General features: G+C 37.5%; 1 protein-coding gene across 1 annotated transcript in view; it reads right to left on the bottom strand.

Annotated features, from left to right (window-relative positions):
* The window catches only part of GABRB1 (gamma-aminobutyric acid type A receptor beta1 subunit), a 116,584-nt gene that overhangs the window by 25,853 nt on the left and 63,580 nt on the right, over positions 1–27,151 (bottom strand). The window contains exon 3 of the mRNA XM_018068837.2: positions 4,238–4,320. Within this exon, the coding sequence (XP_017924326.1) occupies positions 4,238–4,320 (83 nt within the window). The remainder of the gene's footprint in view (positions 1–4,237; positions 4,321–27,151) is intronic.

Here is a 27,151-nt window from a genome sequence, read left to right as displayed (position 1 = left end):
CATGGTATTAGGCACTGGAACAGGTGTAAAACGTCTGATATGGTCTCCCCACCTGCCACTGCAGAATTTGGAATAAGGTGAACTGCTTGAGAAAAGCTGTGAAAAATGTGTGTGAAGAAACACGTGCAGCCAAAATGTTCTCCTCCTAAATGTATACATTTCTCTGGTTGACAGCCGTGCATATATGGCTTCCACAATCCTGTAAGACAGTTTCTGGAAAGCTGGAAATGCAATTTTTTTATGAAAATAATCTGCTGACTCAATATAGACATGCATTATCCATGCCTTTGCTGTACTGCTGGGGAGGTTTGATAATAGGGCAGTGTTTGATTCCTTGTGCTCTTTTCCATTCCTGTGTCACACAGTTTTTTTGCTGCTATTTGCAAGGCCTGAAATTACTCACTGTTAAGTATTATTAAGGAACAATTCTTAGCATTTTAGATTTTCAGGGATTGTCTTTGGCTAATTTCCACAGCATCCCTGTGAGCTGAAACGGCTCACTGCCTTTCTGCTCGCAAATAGTGTGATGTTCATCTATTCTTTGAGCAATTAATCTGTGGGACTTCCTGGTTCCTCTGGAACATGCTCCTTCTGCAGCAGGAGTAAGTCAACCTTAAAAACACATGGAAACTCAAAAGAGGGACAGGTAGTGTGTACTTCAGCATTGCTTCGGCTCTGCTGCAGGGCTATAGAGTTGTTGTGGATGCACTGGGGAGCACCCAGATTTTGGAGAGGAAAACGTGTCTCCAGCTTGCTTGTTTCAGAGGTAGGGAAGCATCCTGGGACAGAAAAACGATTATCTCAGAAGTCACCTGCCTACCATCCTTTAGGAATGAAGGAAATCCTGCAGCTCTCACAGTACAGCAGTACTGCTCTGGAAGCTGGTGCCACATGGGTTAAGCCATATAACTGTACACAGTATAAAAATGAACAAAACTACTTTCCAGTGCTTTGAAAATGGTTTGTCAGTGCCCATACTGCACAGGTTCTGTCTAGTGGTGAGCAATGCTGCTTGCCATTACACAGGCTGTTCCAGAAATGCTTAGTGATTACAGCACCACCTTCCCTGGCCCTTTTATTTAAGGAACAGTTCTGCCCTGGGGTTTATTTAATTCCTGTCTCTCCCAAAATTGAGGTGGATAAGCCTTTCTACCAAAGGGATATTTTTTTTTATCAAAAAAGTGTTAACAGTTTCATGTTCATCCTGGCTCTGTGAATATTTGTATACTGGCAAAATAGAAAGTTTAATAGCTAAAGGGTGATGCAGGAGCGGGAAGGAGAGCTTAAAGGTGATGCAGGAGCTGGAAGGAGAGCTTAAGGGTGAGATTCTTATAAACCAGTTCTGTCATGGAAGGAAACACCACATGCCTAATACATGTGGCATGAGCAGAGAAGCAGTGTCATGGTTATCACCTCTTTAATCACCCTCTCCATTCTGCCTCCCTGTAACTTTCAAGTGGATTAGTGGGTAATACTAAGTACAGAGTACACAGGTCAACTGGCTTACTTGTACTCAAATGCATAAGAAAGAAGCAGTCAGCCTGCCCTTCTGAACTCTGTTCTTCCAAGTATGATAAACAATTTTCAAGAGTTTTAGAGGTGCAGAGGAGAAGATCTGCGGTGCAATAGAAGTTATGTTTTAGGTGGAGAATTGTCAAAGATGCCAATGCCCCTGATGCATATACTACCTCTGGGCTTTCAGTAGGAGGCAAGCATGTCTGTGCTTTTGTCATTCAGTTGATAGTAGAACTGACCTAAGTACTCATGAAAAATAATTCAGTCTCCATTTTTGACCTGTTGGCAATTTGTGATCAGCTCAACAAGTATTAACATAACATATGTATCTCTGGAGACATGAATTATTTATGTGGGTGTTCAAAAGGTCAGAAAAGCAGTTTTCTTTTGGGGATGTACGACTGGCCATGTGATTTGCATGGTATTCTCTCATCCCTGATTGTGTTAGCATTTTAATTGCTTATTCCATCTGATCCCAATTTTGATTCTTGATGAGGTCTCACTGATAGTAATTCTCACTGAACATTTATCCCTAAAAAGATTCGTTTATGTGAAAGTTTGTGAATAAAGAGGTGTAAACCAGTCAAGTATCCATCTGATTTGTTATGTGAGCTGCTAGCTGATAAATGCTTATGTACTTTGATCAGCTTCAGTCATGATTGAGACAGAGACTTCAAATCAACTACCTCGCAGCAAATAACATAGGTATGAATTCAGGATGAAGGCAACTTCAGTATCATCACCCATTTTGATTGCTGTGGTACAGTATATATCCATTTCCTCTGCTGATCAGGTAGAAAAGCTACTCAGGAGATGTGTCATGCACTTTATTTTGAAACACAATGTATGACTCATTCCCCAAATATATCCACTGCATGCCTTAATAGTTTTAAGCCAGAAGATGAGCTAAGCAGCAGCAAACAACATCAAGAAAACTGGTTTGTGCCAAAAAATGCAGGGGACTGCAAATTCCAAGGATAGGATGACAACCATGTATCCTAACAAGTAACTTCTTAGGTCCCGTAAATTGGTGCATTATGACACTCAGACAGAGTTTTGAACTATCAGAAAGTGACTGGGGAGATCAGTAGGGTGATGGGCAGCACTGGAAAAGGAAGCTACAGTTGCCTACTGCCTCTGCTTCTCGGGAAGGAGAAGAAAATGGCTATATATGTGTTCATACACAGGCGTGTGGGTTTGTGGTGCTTCAGTCAGCTCAGGGCAATGGAGATATGGACATGCTAAATGAAAGCAGATGTACAAGGAAGATTAATGCATGTTGGTCTAACACAAATATTCATCACATGAACACCAACTTGGCCCAGCTTGCCATGCTACTGTGTCTGTTGAGGGGGTTTGATATGGTGCACAACGAGTATGTCCTTCCAGACACTTTCTTGAACGAGTTGAATGGTGAACAAAGAATAAGCTACTGTGGAGACTCTGCACTGCAGCTATTGAAGTGTTTCATGGGGAACCATGACAAAACTGTCTCCCTGCTTCTCTTTCTGACATGTCAACATGCAATGCCAAAACACTAGGATCTTTAAAAAAACCCAAACCAAAACAAAAAACCCCCACCATTTTTAGATCTCTAAAGGAATAAATGAGCAGGTAGTGTTCAGACAAAGCTCTCAAGTAAAAATAATTATCATTAAGCTGATTGTGAATGTTTACTTGATTAAAATCTTTTGCTGGTGGAATGAAAGGTTTGTTGTTTTTAATCTGACAGAAAATTTATAAAATTACTGTAGAGAGACTTTCCAGGAAAAGGAGGAAAAGCAAATAATTCTTGGGAAACCATTTCGAGTTTCTTACCAAACAATATAAAATCTAAATTAAAAGCTGCCCTTCCACTGACTTACTTCAGTATGGAAAGTAATTTTGAAGGTATTTGGCCATTTCAATGCCTTAAATAAGGCATTTTTTCTGGTGGCATTAAGTAGAAATTATAAATTACTATAAACATTGGGCCGAGAGCTCCTCTTTTGCTGGGCTCTTGTGAGCCTATGAGTACTCTAGACTGACTGTATTTTTTTTTCAGTGCCTGACAACTGCCACCTCAGATATGTTGAGATGTATAGTCGATTAAAACCTCTGCAGTTCAGAATAAACTGAAATATTTCCCAACATTTTCTTTTCAAAAACCTTTAGCAGGCATTTCTCTAAAAGCTACTATCATAAAGGATATAGAGACTGTGTTAATAACAAAAATTTGTAAGTGCACACCTTGTTCCTACGCTCATGGAAGACAATGACAAAGCTCTCATTAACCTTGGTCCTGAAGGATCAAGTTGTTTCCTCTTATAAGCTCCAAGTGATCTGGTGAAAGCAATTGATCAATCCTGCCACCACCATGTGGGAGAGATGTTAGACTTAGAGATGAATGCACCAAGGTGAAGTAATTATTTCAGGTTCTGCAGTGATTATGCACTGAAGATGGACAGTACTCAGTTGCTGTCCTCTGAGCTAATCATCAAGAAATAAACTCTTCACTTGCTCGACAAGAGATTTTGAAAGACATCTTACAAGCTTGGATCAACCAATATTGTGAATGAAACATATTTTGGCTTATGCATTATAGAAATACATTGGGTATGTTCAGTGTGCAAGCTCACTGGACACACAGTGTTTCAACAACTTGCTCCTGTTTTGCCTAACCTGTCAATGTCTTTCAGTCCTCAGCTGTCATTTGGCCAACCCTCTCCCTCCAATAACTTACAACTTTCAATTTCTAGTGTGCAGTTTTGTTCATCCAGAGGATATCTGCGTAGGTCCATCATGCAAGCAGCTGTTGTTGTGATCCTGTAAGAGGAGGGTGAAAAAAATAATGAGTCTTGAAACCACATTTTACTTATTTGAGGTGGCAAGATTTTTTATAGTGGCTTTTCTCTTTGTTTAAATGTAGAATGGCTCTGCACATGAATTCCTGGCATACAGGCTTCTTAGAGCTTGTAAAGCATGATTAAATAATTTATACAGCACAATATACTGATTAATGTATAAAGCATCAGAGCATACGCCGAATATTGTAGAGTAGGATTTTGACTGAAAACCTTATGTGCAAAAGTGCTTTGGAGAACATTCAGCGATATTTCTATTTGGGCATCTTATTTTTAATGTTCTTAATTCAGACACCTTCAAATTGTTTTGTGAATTTTTAATTTATAACTCATACTGCTGACAGCTTTCTTTTTTCATTTTATTGTCACTTACTGTTGTTTTAATTTTGCCTGATAGGTATGTGCACTTTCATCCATGCAGTAGAAATACTGGTAATATCTTATTTATCTTTAATTATCTTTATGGTTTCATGATCAGTTTATCATTAACTATGACAATTGAACATCACCTCTTAATAATGGCATAAGCCAATCAAACACTTGTGACATATAACATTGTATGGTGGCTACTTCATGAATGTTGAGAGTAACTGTGATTGCAGGCTGGACATTTCAGATCCTTGCTCCTTCTAGGGGGCATGTGAGTTGATACATGGTCTCTAAAGATATTCTCCATAGCCTAAGATTTTTTGAAAAGCAATTCCTCTCCCTTTGTTATACCATAAATCACAGAGCATCTGAACAAATACTTACTGATAAGCCTGTTACATGTGGGAGGAAGGTTAAGAGACTTCATGAGGATAGGGGTCAAATTTTAGCTTTCTTAAAGGTCCCTTTAAGAAAGACAATCATATTGGTGTTTTCAAACTCACAAAAGTTTTTTCCTCTTTTTTCTCTTTTTTTGTTTTTTTTTTTTTTTTTTGGTGATAGATGGGTTCTTAAATGCTTACAAAACTTTTGAAGCTGTGAATGGTCAAACTTGATTTGTAATTTTATTGGTCTCTCTCTCCCCTCCTCCCTTCAATGATTTCTACCAGAGAAAGGCAGATAACCTCTTTTCTTGATGTGGATTCGATCCTGTTGTTCCAGTTCCATGTTAATTAATACCACAGGAACACATCTTGAGATTTTACTTTTGATGTGCTGAAAGTCAAGCACACTTACATCCTGTATTGGGGTAACAATCCTTGCTGTCACCAACTGCTTTACTACTGTGACATACTTCAAAATATCCTAAGTCTACAAAATTCATCTGTCATATCTAAGTATAAGGACTAGAAATGGCTGTAATGAGAACCCATCCATGAAACCATTCTGGAATACTGTGCAAAGTGCCATGGAAATGGTATATTTATACATTTTCTCAGGCTGATTTTTGTCACATTAAATTGAAATGCATGTGTCTTAACAGGTTTTGCATTTGTCATAAAAAAGGTCAAGGGCTTCAGCTGTGGTAGGACCTCATTTAGATTAGCCATGTACCAACTACACCTTACTGGCAGGCAATGAGAAGACATGCAGCACTAATTTGTCAGATGCCTGCTTAATAATGCTTAAGATCATACGTAATAATATACTAACATTAGTCACAGTTAAATGCTTTTTTAATGAAGGTTTCATAGGGCAATATTTTGTTCCCAATTAATAAATTGGCTTCTATGGTAATTTAGTTCACCTATATCAACCAGATTTTTTTATGTACAGAAATAGAAGTTGACATAGTGTTTTCTAAACCACTGCAGAGGTGAAACACAACCCTGCATCATCCTCAGACTGTTCTATGATTTCAGGAACTCCCATTAGGCTTTGGCTTTTGAGTAACAAGTTGAGTGGTGAAGTGTACCTTGACTGTGCCAGAAACTCTTGCTTGGCTAAGGTGGGGGTGGCACTGCCTGTACAAGGGACTGCTGTTGCCTGACCAAAAAGGGGAATGAGAGATAATCATCCATCCCCTGACAGCTTTGGAACCTTATTTACCTGAATTGTAGCCTGAGTGAAACAGTACCGTTGTTACTGAACTTTTTAAAAACTCCAGTAATTACCAGCTTGGATTACAGCCAGGATGGAAGACAACAAGCATTTTGCGACTCTATAAGTGACTGTTTTAAGTGAGGCCCTTTGAGCCATCCTGGAATGTAGTGGGATGCAGCAGCATCTCTCTCTGAGAGGGAAGCCGTTCAGAGCTCACCAACTCTCAAATTTGCAATACTGGCAGAACCATCACTGAAAACTGATGGTGGGACACGGTCTGACTCCCCCCCCCTCAAGGTTCAAGTCTCACCCATTGAGAAATGACAAGGCATTTGACCTTAGTATTTCACTGAAGTTGAGGGGAATTTATGTATACACAGATTTATGTCTGTATATATTTGTGTGTGTGAATTGACTGAAACACACTATAGCAAGTCTAACATTAATGTTGCTTCTTGGATCCATAATTAAGTCACTGTGTTAACTGTAGTAAATTCTACTGAATCCTTTTACCAATGTTAAATTGGTCAATTATTAAGTGCAGCTAAAGCCTTTAGACTAAACTATATGGTACTGAAATTGGACTCAGCCTCACCTAGGATCTATCAGGAATTTAGAAAGCAAGGGGCCCTCTCTGAACTTTGTGACTCAACAGGAGGGTCTCTCTTATTCTTCTTCACCCTTACTCTTTTACATCCCCCACTTCTGAGTAAATAATTCTAAATTGATTCTAGTCAGATTTTCCTTTGTATGCTTCATCTATGTAATAAATAATAGAGTAAACCTTTCCATAGCACTTTGTGAAGTCGTACATTCATAAATTTATATAAAACCTTCTTTTAGTAATACATTTAACAGTGATTCTTTGAGTTACCTTAACACTCATTTGACCACAGTGTTTAAGCTATTTCCTATTGGTCAGTGTATCTGTACAGCTGACTTCTGCAGTTTTTACATAAGCTACATAAGTAACAGCAATTAGCTATTTTTCATAACATCATAACATAACATCAATGCAAATTAATAGTACAGTAGTAAATAATGCAATTGTTCATACCTGGAATTTAAAAACTCTACATAATTTTTCCCCCAGACATGAATTCTGACAACTGCATTGTCTTCTCACTATTTGTGCAGTTTTTGGCGCCCTGCATCGTTTGGTGTTTCTGATCTCTAATATAATCCAAGAACAAAAGTTAATGTATATCTTACTAAGACACTGTACTGCTAATTGCAGGTGGGATCTGGAAGTAAATGCTTGGATTATGGAGCAGAAAGTTAATAAACAAAAATAAGCTAATTTTTTCTGGCAGCAGTAAGTGATCCAAATCTGTCTGGCCTGTCTATTGGTAATTTCTCATCCTTCATCCTGGTTAATCACTCCTTGTGATGCTACAAGGAAAGGTAAAACAAAGCACTTCATCTACGCTCTCTGCCTCCCTCAGGTATGTTTTGCATTCCGTATAGGACCTGTGAGGCAGCCTCTGTGCTTTAGAACTATTCTTCATACTTTAGGGAAGGTTCATACTTTGGGGAAGGTGGGGAGCAGCTTTCCCCTCATGACTCTTGCAACCCCTTAGCAGCAGTGCTGAATGCTACTGTGGCTCTGTGGTGCAATAGCAAGCAGGTGCTTCCATGGAAGAGGGAGTTAAAGGGCTTTTGCTGAAGTTTGCAGAGACAAGGGCTGCACAACCTGAAACAGGAAAGACAGCGGTAGGTAGTGGAGGGTATCTGTCAAGAAGCTTGAAACTTGTGGCTTCCAGCATCAGGAGAAAGGATCATGCTTCCCTTGTATGCCCACAGCTTTGGAAGTGGTGTAGTGCCCTGGACAGGGAGATGATAAGCAGTATCTGCCCAAGGATTTGGCAGAGCCAGCTGAGCCTGAGCTACACAGCCATGTGAATGGGAAAAGGCCAATGGGAGCTGCTGGAGGCTCCTCCCTGAAGGGAGGACAATGCTAAAGCTGGAGGTGCTTAAACTTTATTGGGAATCTTAGACTTCCTTGAAACTAGCTACTTGTAATTGCAGTAGGAGTCTTCACTATCCAGCAACATTCATTACCTGTAATTCATAAATCCGCTTTTCAAGCATTTCTTTCTCCCTCATGGTAGAGATCAACTGTAAAAAATTGTTAATGGCATTATGCTCTGGATAATCACAAAACTTGTTTAAGGAGATAAATTAAACCCAGATGCAATCATAGTAATTGTCTTGATGAAAAAAATAAAATCTTTTATTATACATACAGTAAAATCCCAGACCTGTTAGCGGTTGTACTCTCTCAGAGGAGAGAGTAACTGATGGTTTGCACATCAGTTAAAAATAAAGACATTCAAATGCAGAATACAGGAGTGTAATGGCAGGAAGAGGAAGGAAATACTCTGAAGGTAGGGCAAAACTGCAGTAAATCTGTGTTCAAGAGGATTAGACCTGAAAGTCCCTCACACAAGCAGTTTGTGAGTATCATGAGCCTCTGTAAATGTTTAGGCGGAGGATTAATCCTACATTTGAAGCAGAACTATTTATATTTCAAAGTAGGATATGTTTCTTCCAGGCTTTCCATTCTTAAAATATGTTTTAAATTCTGGTGTTGGGGCTAATGTATTTTGTTTGTACAGTGACTTTGACCATGATGTCCTTACATTCTTTAGATTCATTTGGATACAAATGAAAAAAAATGGGATTATGCAAAGAAGGCAAGTAGTTAGGTAGAGATATATGATTACACTACTTAATTTCATTCATGTCAGTACTCAGAGATTCTGGGGTGGAATGAGGTCTGAACTGCCAACAGACAAGATAAATAGCATTTGCATAAAAGCAAAATTAGCTGATTTTTTTTTTTAAATTGTGGCTTGGGGTTCAGGTTATCTGATCCACTGCTTGGCTTTGATGTCTTACTCTCTGAATATCATATTCTTACTGTAAAAGCAAGGGGTTTTTTCCTAAAAATTATATGAAAGAAAACACTGACATCCAGTATTTGCAAATCTGACTTCCTTAATAATAAGTAATAAGTAATATCGTCAGAGATTTCCCTGCAGGGCAACAGGTTTTGTAGGAACAAATGGTAAAACTTAATATTCTGGGTTAAATCATCAATGAGCATTTAAGTAAGTTCAGAAAGAGTACAGGAAGTGGATTTATGGTTTAGTACTTATAGTGTTTCCTCAAAATGCTGCCAAAAAGCTGATTCTCAATTCTTGGATAAGAAATAGAAGCAATATTTAAGACAGCCATAACTAAATGTGAAGATGATCAGAGCTAAACAATGCAAATTCTGTTGTGAAATGTTTCCTTCATTTGGAGGACAGGTATCAAATTTTAATATGTTTATTCTTTTTCTGTCAGTCAACAGAGCATAAATTATAAATGTATATGAATTTATGAAGTGGGATGGACTAATTTTTTTCCTTAAAAGCTAAATAAAATCTGCAAATCAAATAAAGAATAAACATGTTTCTCTTAGCTACTGCAGAGCTGGGTTTCTAGTATATGCTGGAAGTAGACTTTCATATCCCAGGTAAAACATTGCTTTTATTAAATCAATGTAATTTAACTTCAGTGGTATCAGGGAACTTAATCCCCTGGCAACTGTTTGACCTCAGAACCCAGACCCATATCCCTGGTGTAATTTGCCTAATTTTTCTGGAACCTAAAAGAATTTTGATGTTTAAGATTTAATGGGATGTCTCGTAGGGAAAGTCATTGAAGGATTAGAGGAAGGCAGAAAAAAATGTACATTTAATCTGCAAATTTTTTTCTCCGTCCATGCCATGTATAAGGTTTACAGTTTTCATGCCTGCTGACATTGTAAATTTCCAACGACTCCCACTGGCCTGCAGTGCCGTAGCCTCCTCCTCCCCTGACGTCATGTTCCTTTCCTCCCAATCTACCTTTTAGTTGCCTACATTGAACTTTGAGTGAAATGTGAGTAGCTCAGCAGTAAGGTTGGTAACCTCAGGTATCAAGGTCTTGAACTAGTCTAGCTGCAGACAGAAAAGGACACGTGGTGAAATTTTGCAATGTCTTTCAAGGGGTAAAACATTGCTTTCGAGACAAAAATAACTGCAGTGGTCAGCAAAAAAAGCAAACCAAACAAAAACCAAAGAAACAAAAAACCAACCAAAAACCAAACAAAAAACCCAAACCCACAACAAACTATTGAAAAAAATCAGAAGATGAAGTAACTATAATAGTACCACTGACTAGTCCTGTAGCATAGTAATGGACAGGGATTCGTCTATTTGATTTGTGTATCCCTGCATACCTAGTAACATCCCTGAGAGTGAATAGGCTTGTCAAATGTAGAGAAGGAATAGTTGGTTTTCTCTGAGATATAAATACAAGTGTCTGTTTCCAAGCAAAAGACAGGCATGAGAAGGTAATCTACAGGGTGTCAAATCAATAAACTGCATGGCTTGTAAAAAAACCCCGCAACCTAATGAAAACATGGCTGTCCCTACAGCTCTTTCCATTAATGTCTTTGCCTCCCAAAAAGCTACTGAGTTGCCTGCTTGGGCTGCCATGTTGTCCTATAGCTCCCCTGAGAAACTCCTTATCCCATTCCTCTTTCCCCCTGGTCATATCAATTTAACATCTGCCAAGCCAAATAAGGCAGAACTTGCCTGAGTTGACTGTTGTTCTTGTTAGATTGGTTTAACATGGTTCATCAGCTGGGCTCACTGCTGGGCCCTAAAGATGGTTAATGGCACCATCTCTGAAGAGAGTATTATGATGAAGGACTGATGAAGGCAGTGCTCACCTTTTATCAAGGTGATGAGTTTTGTCAGCTGATTGATGGTAAGCTACTTGACCTTTGTCTCAGAGGGAAGTCCTGGAAGAGCAAAAATGCTATTCTTAAATAATGTTTCCTGTCTATCTCAGCAGCAGAGCCTAATCCTGTGTTGTACATTTAGTATGTCTTAGGCAGGGGAAAGCCACTGAGTTAATGCACAGTGTGACATCCATCTGAGAGAGAAAGAATGGTTAGTGAGTGTGTCTTTATATGTCCAAATAGTTACTGATCTGATGCAGGAGATGTTGACTGGAGTAAGAATATGCCTCCTCTTGCTATTGTAGAAACTTAAGTTTGGTTCAATTATTATTCTTTAACATAATCCAGGCACTAGTTTATTACATCAGTTTTGTGCCAACAAAGCTATGTGGTGTCATTTTCACTTCCTAAAAAACACGAGTTCTCTTTGAGGATACCTGGTAGCTTGGTGAGGAGAAGGTGAAGCAAGAAATCAGAAATCATCTTGAGCCCTTCCCAAGACATCTGCCCTTAGTTAGTTCTGGGGATAAGATAATGGGCTAGATGGACCTTTGGTCTAACGTTTGACCATAATTTTTGATGTTCTGACCTTTGACCAAGTCAACAACTTAAGTACAGGTCTACCCCTCAGCATTTTGTGGTCCATCGCAGGCAATCTTTACTTCTCCAAATCCTTCTTTTCAGAGTCTGACTCACCTAGCACATTTATATATATAGCCTGCATATGCAATGAATGATTTTAGGGTAGATCTTTCTCAGGGAAACAAGGTCTAATTTCCTTAGCAGGATCTAACAGACTGTAGAAGATGGGTGAAAATAGTCTGGTCTTCTACAGGAACTACAGGTACAAAGCAAGATTGATTAAAAAAGAGGAACATGTATCCATGATATTTCATTCCTGTATGCCCAGGAAATGTTTTCTATTTCCAAATATTTGATCTAGTCTCTTGCACCTGTGCACAGGTTATAGCACTGCTCGGTCTTTAAAACTCTAATTATATGAGTAGTCCTGCTGAGTTACCTACTCCTGTGACCTGAAATTCTGTCAGTAGAGATTGTGGGATCCACAGACTAAGGCAAGTAGAAGTGGGTGCAGTGCATAGTAACCTTTATAGTGCATATAGCAATATATATTTTTAAAAACCTGAATCATGAGATCATGTAGACAGGGAGATGAGATGTGGACATTGTCACAAAATATCTGAAAAAAATTCAGAACTCCTTAATTCTTTTTTAAATATAGCCAGTGACAAGAAGCGCAAAATTAAAAAGAGAGTTCTTGGACTTGTACACTGTCAGAACTGAGTCACTGGCATTTTGTGAGTTGGAGCAGGTGTAAATAACTAATGCATGCTTCAAGACAGAGGAGCTGCAGGGCTGTATCCTTATCTCTGGCAATTCCAGACATTCAGGATGAGCAAACTATGAAAGACTAGAGCATGAGAATCAGCTCTGTGCTACCATCTATTCAAATGTAAATACTCTTATGCTAGACTGAACTGACTGTGAATTTGAAACCTGTTATCCATTTGCTGTTTATTCTTTTTCTCCCCTCTTACAGATTGTATTTACCTCCTTTACTGCTTTTTTTTTTATTCGGTTTTTTTTTTAATGATGAAGCGTTATTTGCTGGAGAAGGTCACTGCTGATCTTCCTTTAAGCATTCCAAGTTCAGAAGTTCCTTGAAGCACTTTGAAGCTTATGAGTTTTCTAATGAGGGCTTCAATAATGGTGTGATCTACAGGGCAGTGCTGTCCAAGAAATGTTTGCAGCAAGTGATGTCTTCAACCAGAATCACTGTCCCTTCCTTTGATGTTGTAAATGTAAGCTGATCCTATCATTCTTTGACTCCTCTTTTGAATGCAAATAGATGTTATCAAGTGTGTTAAGCATGTGTTAATGCTTATGGAAAGTTTTTTGTATTTTACCTTCTGCTTAGCAATTTCTTAAAAAGACCAGAGCTGCAGATCACTGATTTTTTAAATATTTTTTTCACAGAGAACACTGACTTCTACAGTCAGTGCCAAGTAGGAGTGTCTCAAAGGTTAGATAATTTTCAACTTAAGTGCTGTAGGCATGAAAATATATGGGGGAGGGGATATCACATTTCAGTTGTCTTGGAAGATTTACTTAAGCACTCAAAGTAATTGTCAGTAAATTAATCATCATTACTATATTTAAAGGAATAAACCTTTGATGAATAGTCTGATTCTCTTCTACAGAGAACAGTTACATAGTACTATCATAAAGTAGGGATGGGATGAGAAAATTGCTGGCTTCTGCCTCAAGAGGAGAGTCTGAAGGTCCAGGGCAGCAGTGGAAATAGGAAGCAGTGGGAAAGGGAGAGCTTAAACATGGAGATGAGGAGAGAGATGGGGGGAGAAAAGGTCTGCCAGAAAATATGTTGCTCTGACTGAAAAAGAAACTTCTAAAATCAAAATCTTAAGCAGGATATGTACGCCTTATAGATAATGTAAGACCTTATTTCTGTTCAATGCAGTGTATCAGAGATAATTCAGAATAGAGCGAAGATGAATGGCTTGCTTGTAAATACCAAGAAATGTAAAAAAATCATTAAAATTTTAAAGGGTAACCTTTTAAATATTAGAAAAAAGCACTATCTTTGATTCTTATAAGCCAAATTTCAGGACAGAGAGAATTTTTACTGCACAGCTACAAACCCAGGAAAATAAATTTTATTATATATCCCAAAAGGACTATAACCATAACAGGGCAAATAAGATGCTTCAATAAAAAGTGTCTTGGAGTTTGAGCTGAAATTTACTGCAAATAGTAATTTAGTTTGACAGTGCAAGGATGTTGCAAGATATATATAAAAAAAGAGAGTGAGCCAGATGGGAAGTGCTTAGCACAAAGGAAAGTCCAAGGGAGAAGTGAGATAACTGGTTTTCAATCTGGTTTTCATTAAAAAAAAAAAAAAGGTGATAAATCTGTAACTTTTCCCGTCTCTCTATACAAACGTCCTGAAAGGGACTAAATGCAAGTAGGGTGATGTTACTACTGAAATTCCTCAGATGCAGGAAATATCCACAGACAAAACCATCCTGCTCAGGAGAGCATAGATGTCCGCCAGATGGCAGCAGTGATGCTAATGTAATTTAGTATCTTCACCTTTTGGGTTGTTTGTTATTTTGTTTTTTATTCCAAAATAAAACCAAATTAGACACCAACATATGTATTGCGTGTGAAAGAAAGACACGCACATGTTCAGTTGTCCCCTCTTCTTTGGCAGAAGCAGAAATTAGGCAACAGAGTAGCAGAAACTAGGCAACATCTTTCACACCCAGCCTGGTTTGGAAGGCTTCAGGATGTGCTTGGTCAAAACAAATGGTAAAAAAAACATGTTGTTTCAGGCACCAGACATACTTCTGTGGTTTTTTGTTTGTTTGGTTTTTGTTTGTTTGTTTGGAGTTTTGTTTGGTGTTTTTGGTTCTTTTTTTTTGAAACAGATGACTGACCAGGCTAAGCGTCTGTTTAAGATGTGAATTGCTAAGGTTTTGGCTGATGGTGGATGAGCCTCGCTTCTTTTTTTAGCTATACAGAAGAGGAAATTGGTAACTAATTAGCTGCTGAGAAATTTTACTTAAGATTTTTTAGGACTTCATGCTGAACATTGTTTGAAACTACAGTCCTTGTTCCTAGAAGAGTGCAACAGAGAGGGAAGGCAGCATTTTCTAAAGGGCTCCTGTGGAGAAAAGAAGGAAAGGTAAGAGGCAGAAGGATCCCTGATCCAAAAGAAAGAGGGTTTCCACTTGAATCTGTTGTTATTTATATGGCTACACTTCTTTATAGTGAGCTCACCTATTAAATCCATTAATGACGTGCATCACCTAGGAAAGAACGCAATAGCACCAGTAAATGGCTTCTTATGGTATGACATTGCACTGCTTTATGTTTTTAATTGACTGTAAGGCCTAATACTCATTAAAATAGGCTTTTATCACTTATCTAAAATTATCAAGCCTTTACAGACCACTCAAGCAATTCTTAATATAAAGTATGATTGATTTCTCAGGTTTTTTCTCAGGTCTTTGGTATTCATGGTTTTCCCGTGTTCTCCCATCCTGTCCAGACAATAAGTATACATCATTTGTTCCAGATAGGTAGTTCAATGTGAAAACTAATAATTCCAGTCAGTAAAGCTGGCAGAGTAATTATTTCTTGATACATATAATGTGAGGAAACTTGAGAGCATCTGAAGAAGCTGAGCTGCTGCAGTTAGTCTACCATGTGTGGTGACTTTTGTTAGAGAACTGAAAGTGAAATGAAAACCTGCACTAGGACCTCAGTGAGAGGATTTTTGTTGCTGCCAAAATATTGACCCCGTTGGCAGTGTAAAGAATGAACAAAGAAATTAGATTGCCTTTTTGCACTCCTCTGACTTGGGAGGGATGCTGATGTGATTTTTGTGTAGAACACTGACTGATGATCATGCCCTGTCAATGGATTGTAATTGGCAAACTAGATAAATCAGAGAAGAAATTAATGTTTTCATTGCATTTGTCCCAAGACTGATTCTGTGACAGGGAATCAGTTTAAAGGGTGTATTACTTCAAAGGATCATTGAAATAAACCTGGGACAGTGTGGTGTTTGTTATGCCAGTACAGCTTTTTTGTTGTTCTTACCTCTTATTTTTCTCTGAATTTTGCTGTTGAGTCAGTTAAAACATTATAGAAATAAAAATTATACCCTGACATTCCTTTTAATTAGAAAATGAGTTGAGACATAGTGGGAAGGGAAGGACCTTTGGGTTGTCATTCATACTACTGCAAGTACTGCCTCATGATGTTTCTTTCAGAACCTGATTAACGTGTCTTAAAATACTTGGGAGTAGTAGGGCAAACTACTAAATAGGAAGTTTTTGGGGAACAATGTTTTTCTGATAGTTAACCCTCTAATTTGGCACCTGAATTGTTTTATGGATGATGTGTACTCCTTTGCCTCTGGGGCAATATTGTCCTGTGGCTTACACAGCACTTTTCCCTAACAGTGCTTACTCCTTTCTGGACAAGTATGTCTCCTGTAAATGCCTCTTCTGCTGTGAGAAAAAATTCTCTGTCCTTGTTAGGCAGACATATGCCCTTTCCCAGGTTCATCAGCACTACACGAATAGGTTACCATCCTCGAGTTTATTCTTTCTTCCATGGAAACTAAAATCTATTACTGTCTATCAGCAGAGCTACTAACTTAAATAGTCTTTGTGAACATGTTTTTGTTGACTGGTAGTTAAGTTGGGTAATGTGGTAACTAGTTCATAGTGACTAAAATAGATTAGGAAGTGTTCAGCAAATCAACCTTTGCTAGCATCTATAAGAGAGCTGTAGTCTCTAGAAGAGAAATGGTCATGGTTAACTTGGAGGACACTGGGAGAGACCTTAAATCAGCACGACGTGGATTAGGAGATAACATATCTACACATATGTGCACTTCTCTGTGTGCACATTTTATATGAGCTTGTCCTTTTCATCCAGTTCTTCAGCTGGGTTTGCATAAGATGGAGAAGAGAGTGAGCACGAGACAGTGAGTTCCTTAGTTGTACTTAGAGCATCCAGTGTCTCCTGGCTGCCAACACAGATGAGTCATATGCAGATTTCATCTGAGCCGCTCAGAGCTTTGAAAAGAAAATCGTTGTTTGTGCCAATGAGATATTTTTATCTTAAAACGTCTGTTAACTAAACCAGTATTGATAACTTCGAACGGGTAGGGGGTGGATATTTTGTAATTGGATGTGTTGAGAGGGGAATATTTTCACTGTTTGTGTCTTTCGGTAGTGGTAACTGTTTTACAAGGTGGGTAGCAGTTCTGCATACCAAAAATGTCTTATGGGGAACAAAAAGGTACAAAAATTGTAAGCAGTTCTAAAGTAGAATATGTATATTTAATTTTTTAACTATACTTATATCTTAAGAGGTAAGAACAACTTGCTCCAATGTTGATGCTTTATACTATTTTATTTGGGTTTAGACCTTCTTTATATCAAAAATACAATTTCTCTTTACTTTTACACAATGATACTTAGTGTGTTCTTATATTCACCGAACACTGTGTGCACCAGTGATCCAGCAGACTGATGTGTAGCATCTTGAATCCACAACATCTGTCACTTCATAAACAGAACATGCATACTTCTTATACAGTGTTATTTCGGTAATTAAATATATATTATTTGGGAATTAAATATATAGTTCATAATATAAGGAAGGGTGCATGTTTACACTTGTATAAATGCTTTCCCTGTGATATCTTGGAGGACTTTATTTTGCCTATTTGCTTTTTTTGCCATTTTTTTTCAATTTCAAAACATACATTGATTTTAAAAGCTTCATAGAAAAATTGCCTGGTCCTACTCAAAATCCATTAGCCATTCTAATTTCTTCTTGACACAGAACATTTTTCAAATGGATGCAATACATGACAGCCAGAAAGGTGGACCTGTTGAAGTAGGAGAGTAAGAGGTCCAACTAAGTACTTAAAGTTCAGGTTGCCCACTCCATGCCTCGTTATGCAGTACAGTCATACTTTTTGATACTTTCCAACTTATAGAGCTGGCAGGTTTTAATATCTGAAATCCAAGAAGGTGTATGAATGAAATCTCTTGGTACTTCTTCACACATTACTTTTGATTGTAGAACTGCATTTAGAGTATTCTCATAGAAAGGCTGGCTAGACAATGCTTGACTTTCACTTAAATCATGAAGGTTAGACATGTTCTGAATGGTGGTGTGCACTTGTGGAAAGTGAGGAATCTGGATGTTATGTGAATGTGCAGATGTACTGGCTATTGGTTCTGTGAGCAGAGAGACTCAAAGCCTTGATGAAAGAAAAATAAATGAGCAAGTTTTATGAACAAAAGCCATGAGCAGAATGAGGACAAGACTTGTTTTCCTCAGCTTCTTATATATCAGAACAGATATTTACATATTTTGAGAGTTTCCTGGCTTAGGTTTTCGTGTTGACCTATCAGGCCTTCTTGTCACCTTTTTTCTTCTGCCTTGAGTAATCTCACAGCACCAAACTTGTCTGAGTTCAAGAAGAATTGTGACAACACTCTCAGGCACACAGTGTGATTCTTGTCACTGTCCTGTGCAGGGCCAGGAGTTGGACTTTGATGATCATTCTGGGTCCCTTTCAACTCAAAATATTCTGTGCTTATGTGATCTTTAATATTCTGCAAGCTTGGACTCTGCAGACATTTGTTCTCTCCTAGCAACATAACTGCATTTGATTTCTACAATTAGTTGACGTATAATTCCTCACAGTCAGTATCTGCTGTTGTGCCCATTTCTTCTATCTTTAGCTTTAAGAGCACAGTATGAGAGATTCTTTTTAATGTTACTGTGCCTTTATTTATACAATGCTCATGAGGACAGAACAAGTAAAAATCTTCTTAGATGACAGAGATGCTCTTTACCATAGTGTTAAAATACTGAAATAAGATTGAAACTCATACAAACAAACTTTTCTGCTCATGTCATCTGAGTCATTAAGGAGAATTTTCATATAAAATCAGGTTGTTTATGGTTTTTAATTCTTCGTGTTATTTTGTCATAAGCTTTCTGTGTTGCATGGCTTCTTGAGTACCAAGAGGTGGTTGTGTAATTTTCCTTTTTTTTTTCTCCTAGGACAAGAGAGAAATACAGTAAGGCATTGCTGCTTGACTACTGTGTTGTATTTTCTACTGGATTTCACAGTTCAGAAGTTCTTCCCTGAAATGTTGTGATGATGTAAGTCATCCTGCTGGAGTGGGAAGGGAGAGCGGAAGATGGGAGTGAGTGAGTGGAGTATGGTTTGGGAGAGTCTCGGTGAGGGCATTGAATGGTGGAGTAGCATTTCTTAAACCACGACACCTAGCAGATCAAGATGCAAAAGGAATGTGTAATCACAGAATCACAGAATGACAGAATATGCTGAGTTGGAAGGGACCCATAAGGATCATCAAATCCAACTCCAGCCCTATGCAGGACACCCCAAGAGTCACATCATGAGCCTGAGAGCATTGTCCTAATGCTTCTTGAATTCAGACAGACTTGGTTCTGTTACCACTTCCCTGGGCAGCCTGTTCCAGCATCCAACTACCCTCTGGGTGAAGAACCTTTTTCTAATATCCGACCTAAACCTCCCCTGACACAACTCCAGGCCATTACCTTGGGACCTGTCAGTGGTCACCACAGAGAACCTCATGAGGAAGTTGCAGACTGCAATGAGATCTCCCCTCAGTCTCCTCCAGGCTGAACAGAACAAGTGACCTCACCTGCTCCTCATATTGTATGGGGAAAGATTTACACTCCAGGTTCAGCCCCTTTTTTGCTCTTTCAGAATTGTCTGAGAGGGCAAGAGTTCCTTGGGTGAAGAGGCCTAATGTGGCTTGACCTTTTTTTGCCTTCTCTTAAAAGCTGCAAAGGGTTCACTATAAGGAGCTATCACACTGTGTTCAAATACCATAGGTTACCCAGTGGTTTCACAAAATGATTTCTTTTCCTTGAATGGACACCTTATTTTTTATTGAAGGAAGGAGTCTGTAACTTTTATAATAGAGGGGTCTAAAAATGGGTTTGGAAATGTTATATTTTAAATGTTATATACTGCAGCTTCTACTAGTTTCATGCATTCTTCCTGAGTCTAATTTAAAGCTGCTTTAGAAGGAGGAATATTTACATATACATTTTACTTCTCGTTACCTTTACACAAAGTAAGTGCATAACTGGCATAGTGAGAAGAACTATGATAAGTTTTTTTCCCTTTGATCTTTTAACTCCTCTTGCTATGGTCAGGACCATCTCTTTGAGTATGCTAACAGCTCTCCAATTTAGCAAATAATTTGCTTATACTGATAAAATTTTCTACGGGTGACTGAGTATAGCAGAAGATTGAGTTATTCCTCATGAAAAAGAAACACAGCGCTGTGCAGTATTCAGGCAGATTTACTTATAATCTTGTGAGCATGCAGGCCTTTGATTTTTTTTTCCAAGAAAATGCTTTGATATTTTCACTGGCATCTTAAACATAAACCTGACATTTTGCCATTAAGAAATAATAGAAAAAGGGAATTAAAAATGGAATAAAAGATCACTAGTGAATGAAAGTTTATACATATATATCAAGCAGTCATCACCTCAATGCTCATAAAAGACAGAAACTTTCATTGCCATTGAGAAAACATTTCCTGATTATAGGGAGACCTACAAAATATCCTCAAATATTAATCTGGAGACTAAGCTTTATGGCTGTATTGTTCATAACCAGAAGAGTGAAATCATATTGGTACAAAATGCCTGTGGAAAAGGCTGCTCTTTACAACCCCAGGTGGTTTAATTGCACAGCGCTCTGAATGGCCAGCTGTACCTGGTAGAATAAAGCTGAAATATTTCAGATGAGTTTTTCAGGAAAGAAAATACTGATGATCTGTGAGTTCAGAGCAATTGTTCTAACATGTACTTAATCTGAAATCTGTTGCTTTGGTTAGATCTAAAGATGAGCTTGTGTGCCGGAAAACTTGCCTGAAAACTTTTCCATATTTTTTCAGTTAAATCAGGTGGTGAAATAAAAATACTATTTTTCCACAAAAGACAAAGATTATTTTTGATATTTTACTTTTTTTTTCTGCAGTCCTGAAATGTTTTAATGTCTGGGCTGTTCTTGTAAGTTTTTTTTGTAAGTTTTTTTTTTTTTTTGGTCTGTGTTATTCAAACTGAATAAACTGATTTCTGCTTATAGCTTCTTTAATGATAACCACAAAGATAATTCACCAGTTTGGATCCTTTCTATCTAGCACACAGGCTGTCCATTTGAATCTTCATGCATTTCCCGGAACTAGGGATATTTTAGAGAATTTTAAGTATTTAACTAATACTAAGCACATGCATTTGTTATGCAGAGAAAAAATACTTATTTTTCTCATTTGTAGTAATTTGCTGATGAGAAATTAAGCATTCAGTGACTCTAAGGTGATCATATGCCATATATTGCATAATTAAATATTATTGAAACATCTGTGTGACACACCTTCAAAACAAAACCCTTTTGTTTTGTTTTCTCAAGGTAGAGTCCCAGCAGGGGGCTCCCAGATAACAGAAATCTTTAGCAGTCTTAATGCACACTTGGTGCCCACACTTGGATAACAGCATATATTTTAAAACTTCCTAGAATTTGAGTTATCTTACTGTAGGTTTTGTTGTTGTTGCTGGTTTTTGTTTGTTTGGTTTTTTTAAGCCTTTTAGTTAAAGCAGATTTTAGACGGTGAACTCCTCTGGCTCATCTTGAACTGTTTCAGTAGGAATTGCTTTTCCTTGGATCCAAAGCTAGATGGTGAAAAGTTCAAATTTTTACCTTAGATATTTAAAAAATCTGGCTGATATTGGTCTTGTGCCAGTTTAGGCTTAACTCCACCTAACAACCCAGAGAGAGAACTTGGAATCCTTATGCACTTTAGTAATTTTCTGCAAATCAGTTAAATTTATAGCCTATATCAAGAAGAGGCAGCATTAATTGTGTTAAGAGCAGAATTATTAGTCTCATGTAAAGAAATAACTAAAAAAATGAAATATTGCTATAACATGTTAGAATCCTGCCAAAAAAAAAAAAGTGCTAATTTTATAGCTTTTTCATTTACTTCTTTCAGTCTCAACAACTGGAGACAAGTAAACCAACAGCCAACTGTATTTGAAATTATGCCAGCTGAGATCAATGGAATTTTCTCAGGAAGCAATCTGACAATTCTCTCCCCTCGCCCTATTTCCAAAAAGTCTGACTAGAGATTAGTCAAAAATATTTCTTCAGAATCATTTACTCAGATAGTTAAATATTTCTTGTAGAATATTTTAGGACCAATAAAAAGAGAAATTGAGATTTTTTTTTTTACTGGACTCCAAAGGTGTGTTACACAGATGTTTTCTGAGAGAAGAAAGTAATGGGACATGTGTTAAGACATTGTTTGAACTAAATCCTTACCAATAAATTCTGTGCAACTTTTTCTTTCTGTCCCTTGATCAGAAGATACTAAAACTAATAAACACAGCATTGAAGATAGATGGGTGATTCACTTGGATAACTGTCAGGCCTTTTAAAAACTGTTAAATATTGTCTCTTGTTTTACTAAAAAATCGATAGCCTTAAGAGATATGATTTGTTTGTAAAAAGGCTTACCAGCAAATCTGAGAACAAATTTGAAACATCTCACATGTGTTAATAAACCTCAAAATACCAAGATTTCCAGAACAGATTTACTTTCCAGGTTCTCAATTTACACAAATATAATAGGACAAGACTGGAAACAGATTTATGGTTCCAATATAGCCATTTGATCACACTGTCTCACATAGCTTACAAATCCATCTATCTACAGACTATGAAAAATGCTGCATTTGCAGTCTCTTGTGGCCACGCTCTCAGAGGTGGCTAGAGAGACTCCGCTAAAAGAGACATCAGCAGCATGCATGGGAGTATCAGATAGTTAAATTTCTCAGGCCTGAGAAGTGCCAAGGGGTTTAAACTTCCCCAAATTCCTTCTGCTTGTGCCATGATGCATGGGAGATGTCAGTTCACCCTTTGTATGTAACTTATCTTCTCAGATTATAAACTCCTCTGCCTGATGGTAGTATAAGGGGGTGTATATATAGCTCCTTGGATGGCTGGTGTCTTGTTGAACTAAGCCTATTGTCATGCACATGGCTTGGAAAAATTTCTCTTTGGCATTTTTTGTGAATATTAAGAACTGGACGCTTTTCACATATGAGAAACACACAGTTTTGCAATCAGTAAGCACAAATAATTTGTACTTGTTTTGACTTGTTTTTAGCTGTTTTTCCAAGAAGAAACTAAGTGCAAGAAATGTATATTCTTACTGACCTGACTCTAGAAAGGACCTTTGCGTGGTTTTTCAGTGTGTTTCTGTTTTATTTAATAGTTTGGGGGGGGGTGTGTTGTGTGTTTGTTTTCTGTTGTTATTGTATTTGGGAGTTTGTTGTTTGCTTTTCTAATGAAATTTCAAGAATTGGAGCCAATGTCTCTATCACTGGGACATGTTGTTTGGTACCAGGGGTGGAGATCGTGACTGCTGTGTTACTCTGACTTGTGAGCACGTACCTCAGCTGAGGTGAAACCAACCACTCGGGGTGTAGACAACGCTGTATCCAGGCTGGGGGAGCTGCAGCTGATGTTGCTGCCTCATGATTTACCCAGAGGTTGAGGAATAGTTTACTGTCAGCTCAGACTCCTGTGTAGGTGACTTCCATGTAAATTTACCTACTATAGGTTTAATTGCTGAGTGAATTACAGGTTCCTTTGTCCACACTTTTGACACTTGCTTTAGGCTCCGAGTAATTCCAGGACTTCTGATATTTCTAGATTCTTCCTTGAAAGAACGTGTCTAATTATATTTGTAATATAACTACATAAATCGTATTTGAAGTGCCTACCTCCTCCTGTCTGCTCAGGCAGACTTCTCAGTCTAACAAAATGAGGTCAGACTGGCAGTTTAAGGTGGATTTGTATTACCAATGCTGTGGCAATACTTGGTAATCTTACCATATTAATGGCTTTAAAAATTAAAACATTCTAGTTGTCAAATATTTTGCCTCTTAAAATGAGGTCATTTTGGCCCTAGAGTTATAACACCATATATGTTGGTACTATAGCAGAAGTGCCAAATAGAGGAATGCACTATTGTGTTTTCTACTATAATTAATTAATTTTTATATTTAATAATTTTATTTTAAAACTAATATTTACAGTTTATTACACTTAAGGACTTGGTTATTATCTGGATTGTGAATTCTCTTGCAACTACTTCTAAACTTGGCCAATGATTTTTGAGAATAAAGGCCAATCCACTTTTTAAATGGAGATATTTATACAAGAGTGAATGTTAAAAATACATTGGCTTAAAACATTTTTAATGCATTATTATTTGCATCTTTGCATTGTCATCAGAAAATGGTTTTTAATCGGTTTTAAAATTACTTATAAACACTGTATTTGATTGTCTTAGGGAATTAAGCAATGCAGGGTTGCTCTTGATATTGATATCCTTAAACACTTCATATGGCACCAGCCAACCTTCTGCATGCCGTGGCACAGAGCAGACACGGCCTGAGGGCTGTGAGTTACGTGAGCAAGGGCATGTTTCTGAGAACAGCAGCACCCACAACCTGACATCTTTTATTAATTTTCCTTCTTCACTATTATGTTGTTAGCGAACGAGCTGTCCCAGCATCTGTTCAGGATTTCAGCAGCTTTCAGGTAGTGTTCATTAGGAAAGTGCTTGTCTCTTAGAGAGAACATCTAAATTAAGACTCTTCCCTCTTTTGGATCCTAGTGGATTCATCAGTTTGGTGCAGGTCTGGTAAAATATTTGTTGCCTCCCCTAGGACCTTAATTTACCTGCCTGATACTTTTGTTGCACAGAAATGGTACAGATTGATCCCTCATCCCACGCCCCTCTGATTCTTGGTTTTCACTGATGTCATGAATCAACATCAGTATTAAATGAGAGGTTGGCTTTGAGCAGCTAAGAACTCACATTTCGTCCTTCAATATTAATTGTTCTCAGCGTGCTCAAAATTAATTGTATGTAAGTTGGAAACCTGCAGCAAAGCACAGCTTTAATTACTGTCCCTTTAAAATTTTTATTATTAAAGGGAAGTGCTTTTTATTAAGCTTTTTAAGTGGCTTTTTAAGGAACTTCAGGACCTGGAAAACACACACACTGTGGTACATACCAAATGTATTGTGATATGAAATGTACTAAAAGTATGTTAACATATTAGGATTCGGTATAGATCTATGTTGTTATGTACCTGCATATAGCATTATATAAAAACATATACTAAATAATCTGTACTGCTAACAATATATTCCAGCGCTATAAATTAAATTGCAGTAGTTTTTTGAAACACTTTTGCCTATTTCTTTCAAAAATACAAGTAAGTGTTGTAACTGTATATGCCCATTTGGTGTTCTTTGTAAAGTATAAGCAACAAGAAGTGTGTTAAAAATCTAGTATTTCAGGGAGAAAGCAAATATTATGACATTATGCAAATTGAAGCAGTAACTTCCAGAAGATGCAGATTAAATATGTGCTGCTGCAAGAGTGTGTATCTAACTGGTCACACTGATACAATAGGAATTACATAGCTCAGTTGTGAAAAGCTTGTGAAGGTTTTCTTTCTGGTCACTCAATTATAAGATATCTCTGCGTCTGAACTTTTAGAGTTTGTGAGAGGAGAAAACTGAGATAATAAATACACAACAGTTCCTTTCTCATCTGACACCTACTTGCTCAAAGCAAGTAAAGAAGGAAATACTTGTAAAAATGCCCAAACTATTATTGGATTAAGTGATTCTTAGAGTGTTTATATAAATTTATTTGAAATTCCTCTTGATCAAAAGTACTCCAGTGCTAATCTCTGCCATTAATTTTTTTTTTACTTGATTTTTGTCTCCAAATGTGTTTGGGCCAACTATGACAGCATTACTTATACACACTAGAGATGAGATTTAGTGTGATTGGAGTTCTTTTAAAAGTTATACATAGTTAAAAATAAATAAGTTGAAGACCTTTACATTCAGAAGTGCAATTTTGATGCAGGCTAGGTTGACAGTGGTAGAGTAATAATTTCAAAGTATTGGAAGGCATTTGCACTTCTAATATGGCAGAAAGGGAGGACTTGCTCAAATTTAGTAGGCAGAATGCAGTCTGTAAAATAGAGAATAAGAAAACCAATTTATACCAAGATGACAAGGTGTGATGAGATAATGTAATCCATACTCTGCAGTGTCTCTCAGCTTTAAAATGAAACATTTTTAAAATTTTGTCTAATTATTTTTTAATTGTTCTTTTGATGGTATTAATGAGGTTAAATAGTTTCTAAAAAATATTACTATACTTAAATAGTTGACATATCATTCCAGTAATCTGAGTTTGATCTAGAATCTGCTTGAATTAAGTGGTCTTTGAAAAAAGCCTAGTGGGCTTTGCTCTACAAAATGCTTATTTACTTCTTCAAAGTGCTGTACTTGATAACTGCAATCAATTACAGTATCTAAAGCTTGTGCTGAAATTCAAGCCTGTGAAGCTAGTTGTGACTCCACCAGAATGCTTATGTACTTAACTACTGATTATAAGAGCCACTGCTCACATATTTAAAGCTGAGTACTTGCATGTTTGTTGTTTTTCTTTTATACACTCTCTAGAGAGATGAATTCAACCTGAAGCATTTCCCCATCTTCCCTAAGGTATGTATTAAAAAAAAAATTATGTGACATGGAATAAATATAAAATTGGGTGAAACTGGAGGAAAAAGTTCCAAATCAAATACAGGTAATTATTTGATAACTCAGTACATGGAGTTTATGAATAGTTGCTCCCTACAGAGCTGCATGTTTCTGCCATATTTGCTCTATATTGGGAGTAAGAGTGGGGAGGTTTGCTGTGTGTGCCACTGAAGGGATTTCAGTTCGTGCATCCTCTCCTTTCATCCCAAGAGAGGAAAGCACCTCTTTTTGGGATGGACAGCCAGTGGATTCACCCTGGCTGTTTCTGAAGCTATTTGTGCTAAAGGAAGTCAGTAAGGCTGTCTCTGAGTTATACCTGGGACTTACTTGGCCCTGGCAGCTGGAGAAGACCCTTACTTTCTTCCTTGGTCTTGATGTTTTCAGTCTTCCTTTTCCATTTGTGCTATTTATTAACCACCAATTTGCCACTTAAATTTATCGAGCCTGCCAGCTCCATTTTGTGCTTGATGTTGAATAAAACCTCCATGTTTTAGAAGCAGTATTTTTGGTCTACCCATAGAAGCCCATAAGCAGCTGCAGGTTTTCTAACTTACCTGCAGTAATAAAGGTCTACATAAATGATGCCCCACAAATTTTAAGTGTTGTACTCACTTTTGTCTTAAATTTCTCAGTTTCAGCTGTGTGCTTTCAGTTATAAATTACTACGATGATCTCAGTCTCAGGTATTCTTCATGAAATGATGTTAAAGAAATTATAAAACTCTGCGTTAATTGATATGTTACATTCTCTATA

Source organism: Manacus vitellinus, unplaced genomic scaffold (genome assembly GCF_001715985.3).
Source record: "Manacus vitellinus isolate BGI_N305 unplaced genomic scaffold, ASM171598v3 scaffold_0_pilon, whole genome shotgun sequence".
NCBI lineage: Eukaryota > Metazoa > Chordata > Aves > Passeriformes > Pipridae > Manacus > Manacus vitellinus.
This window is presented reverse-complemented; position numbering and strand designations above follow the sequence as displayed.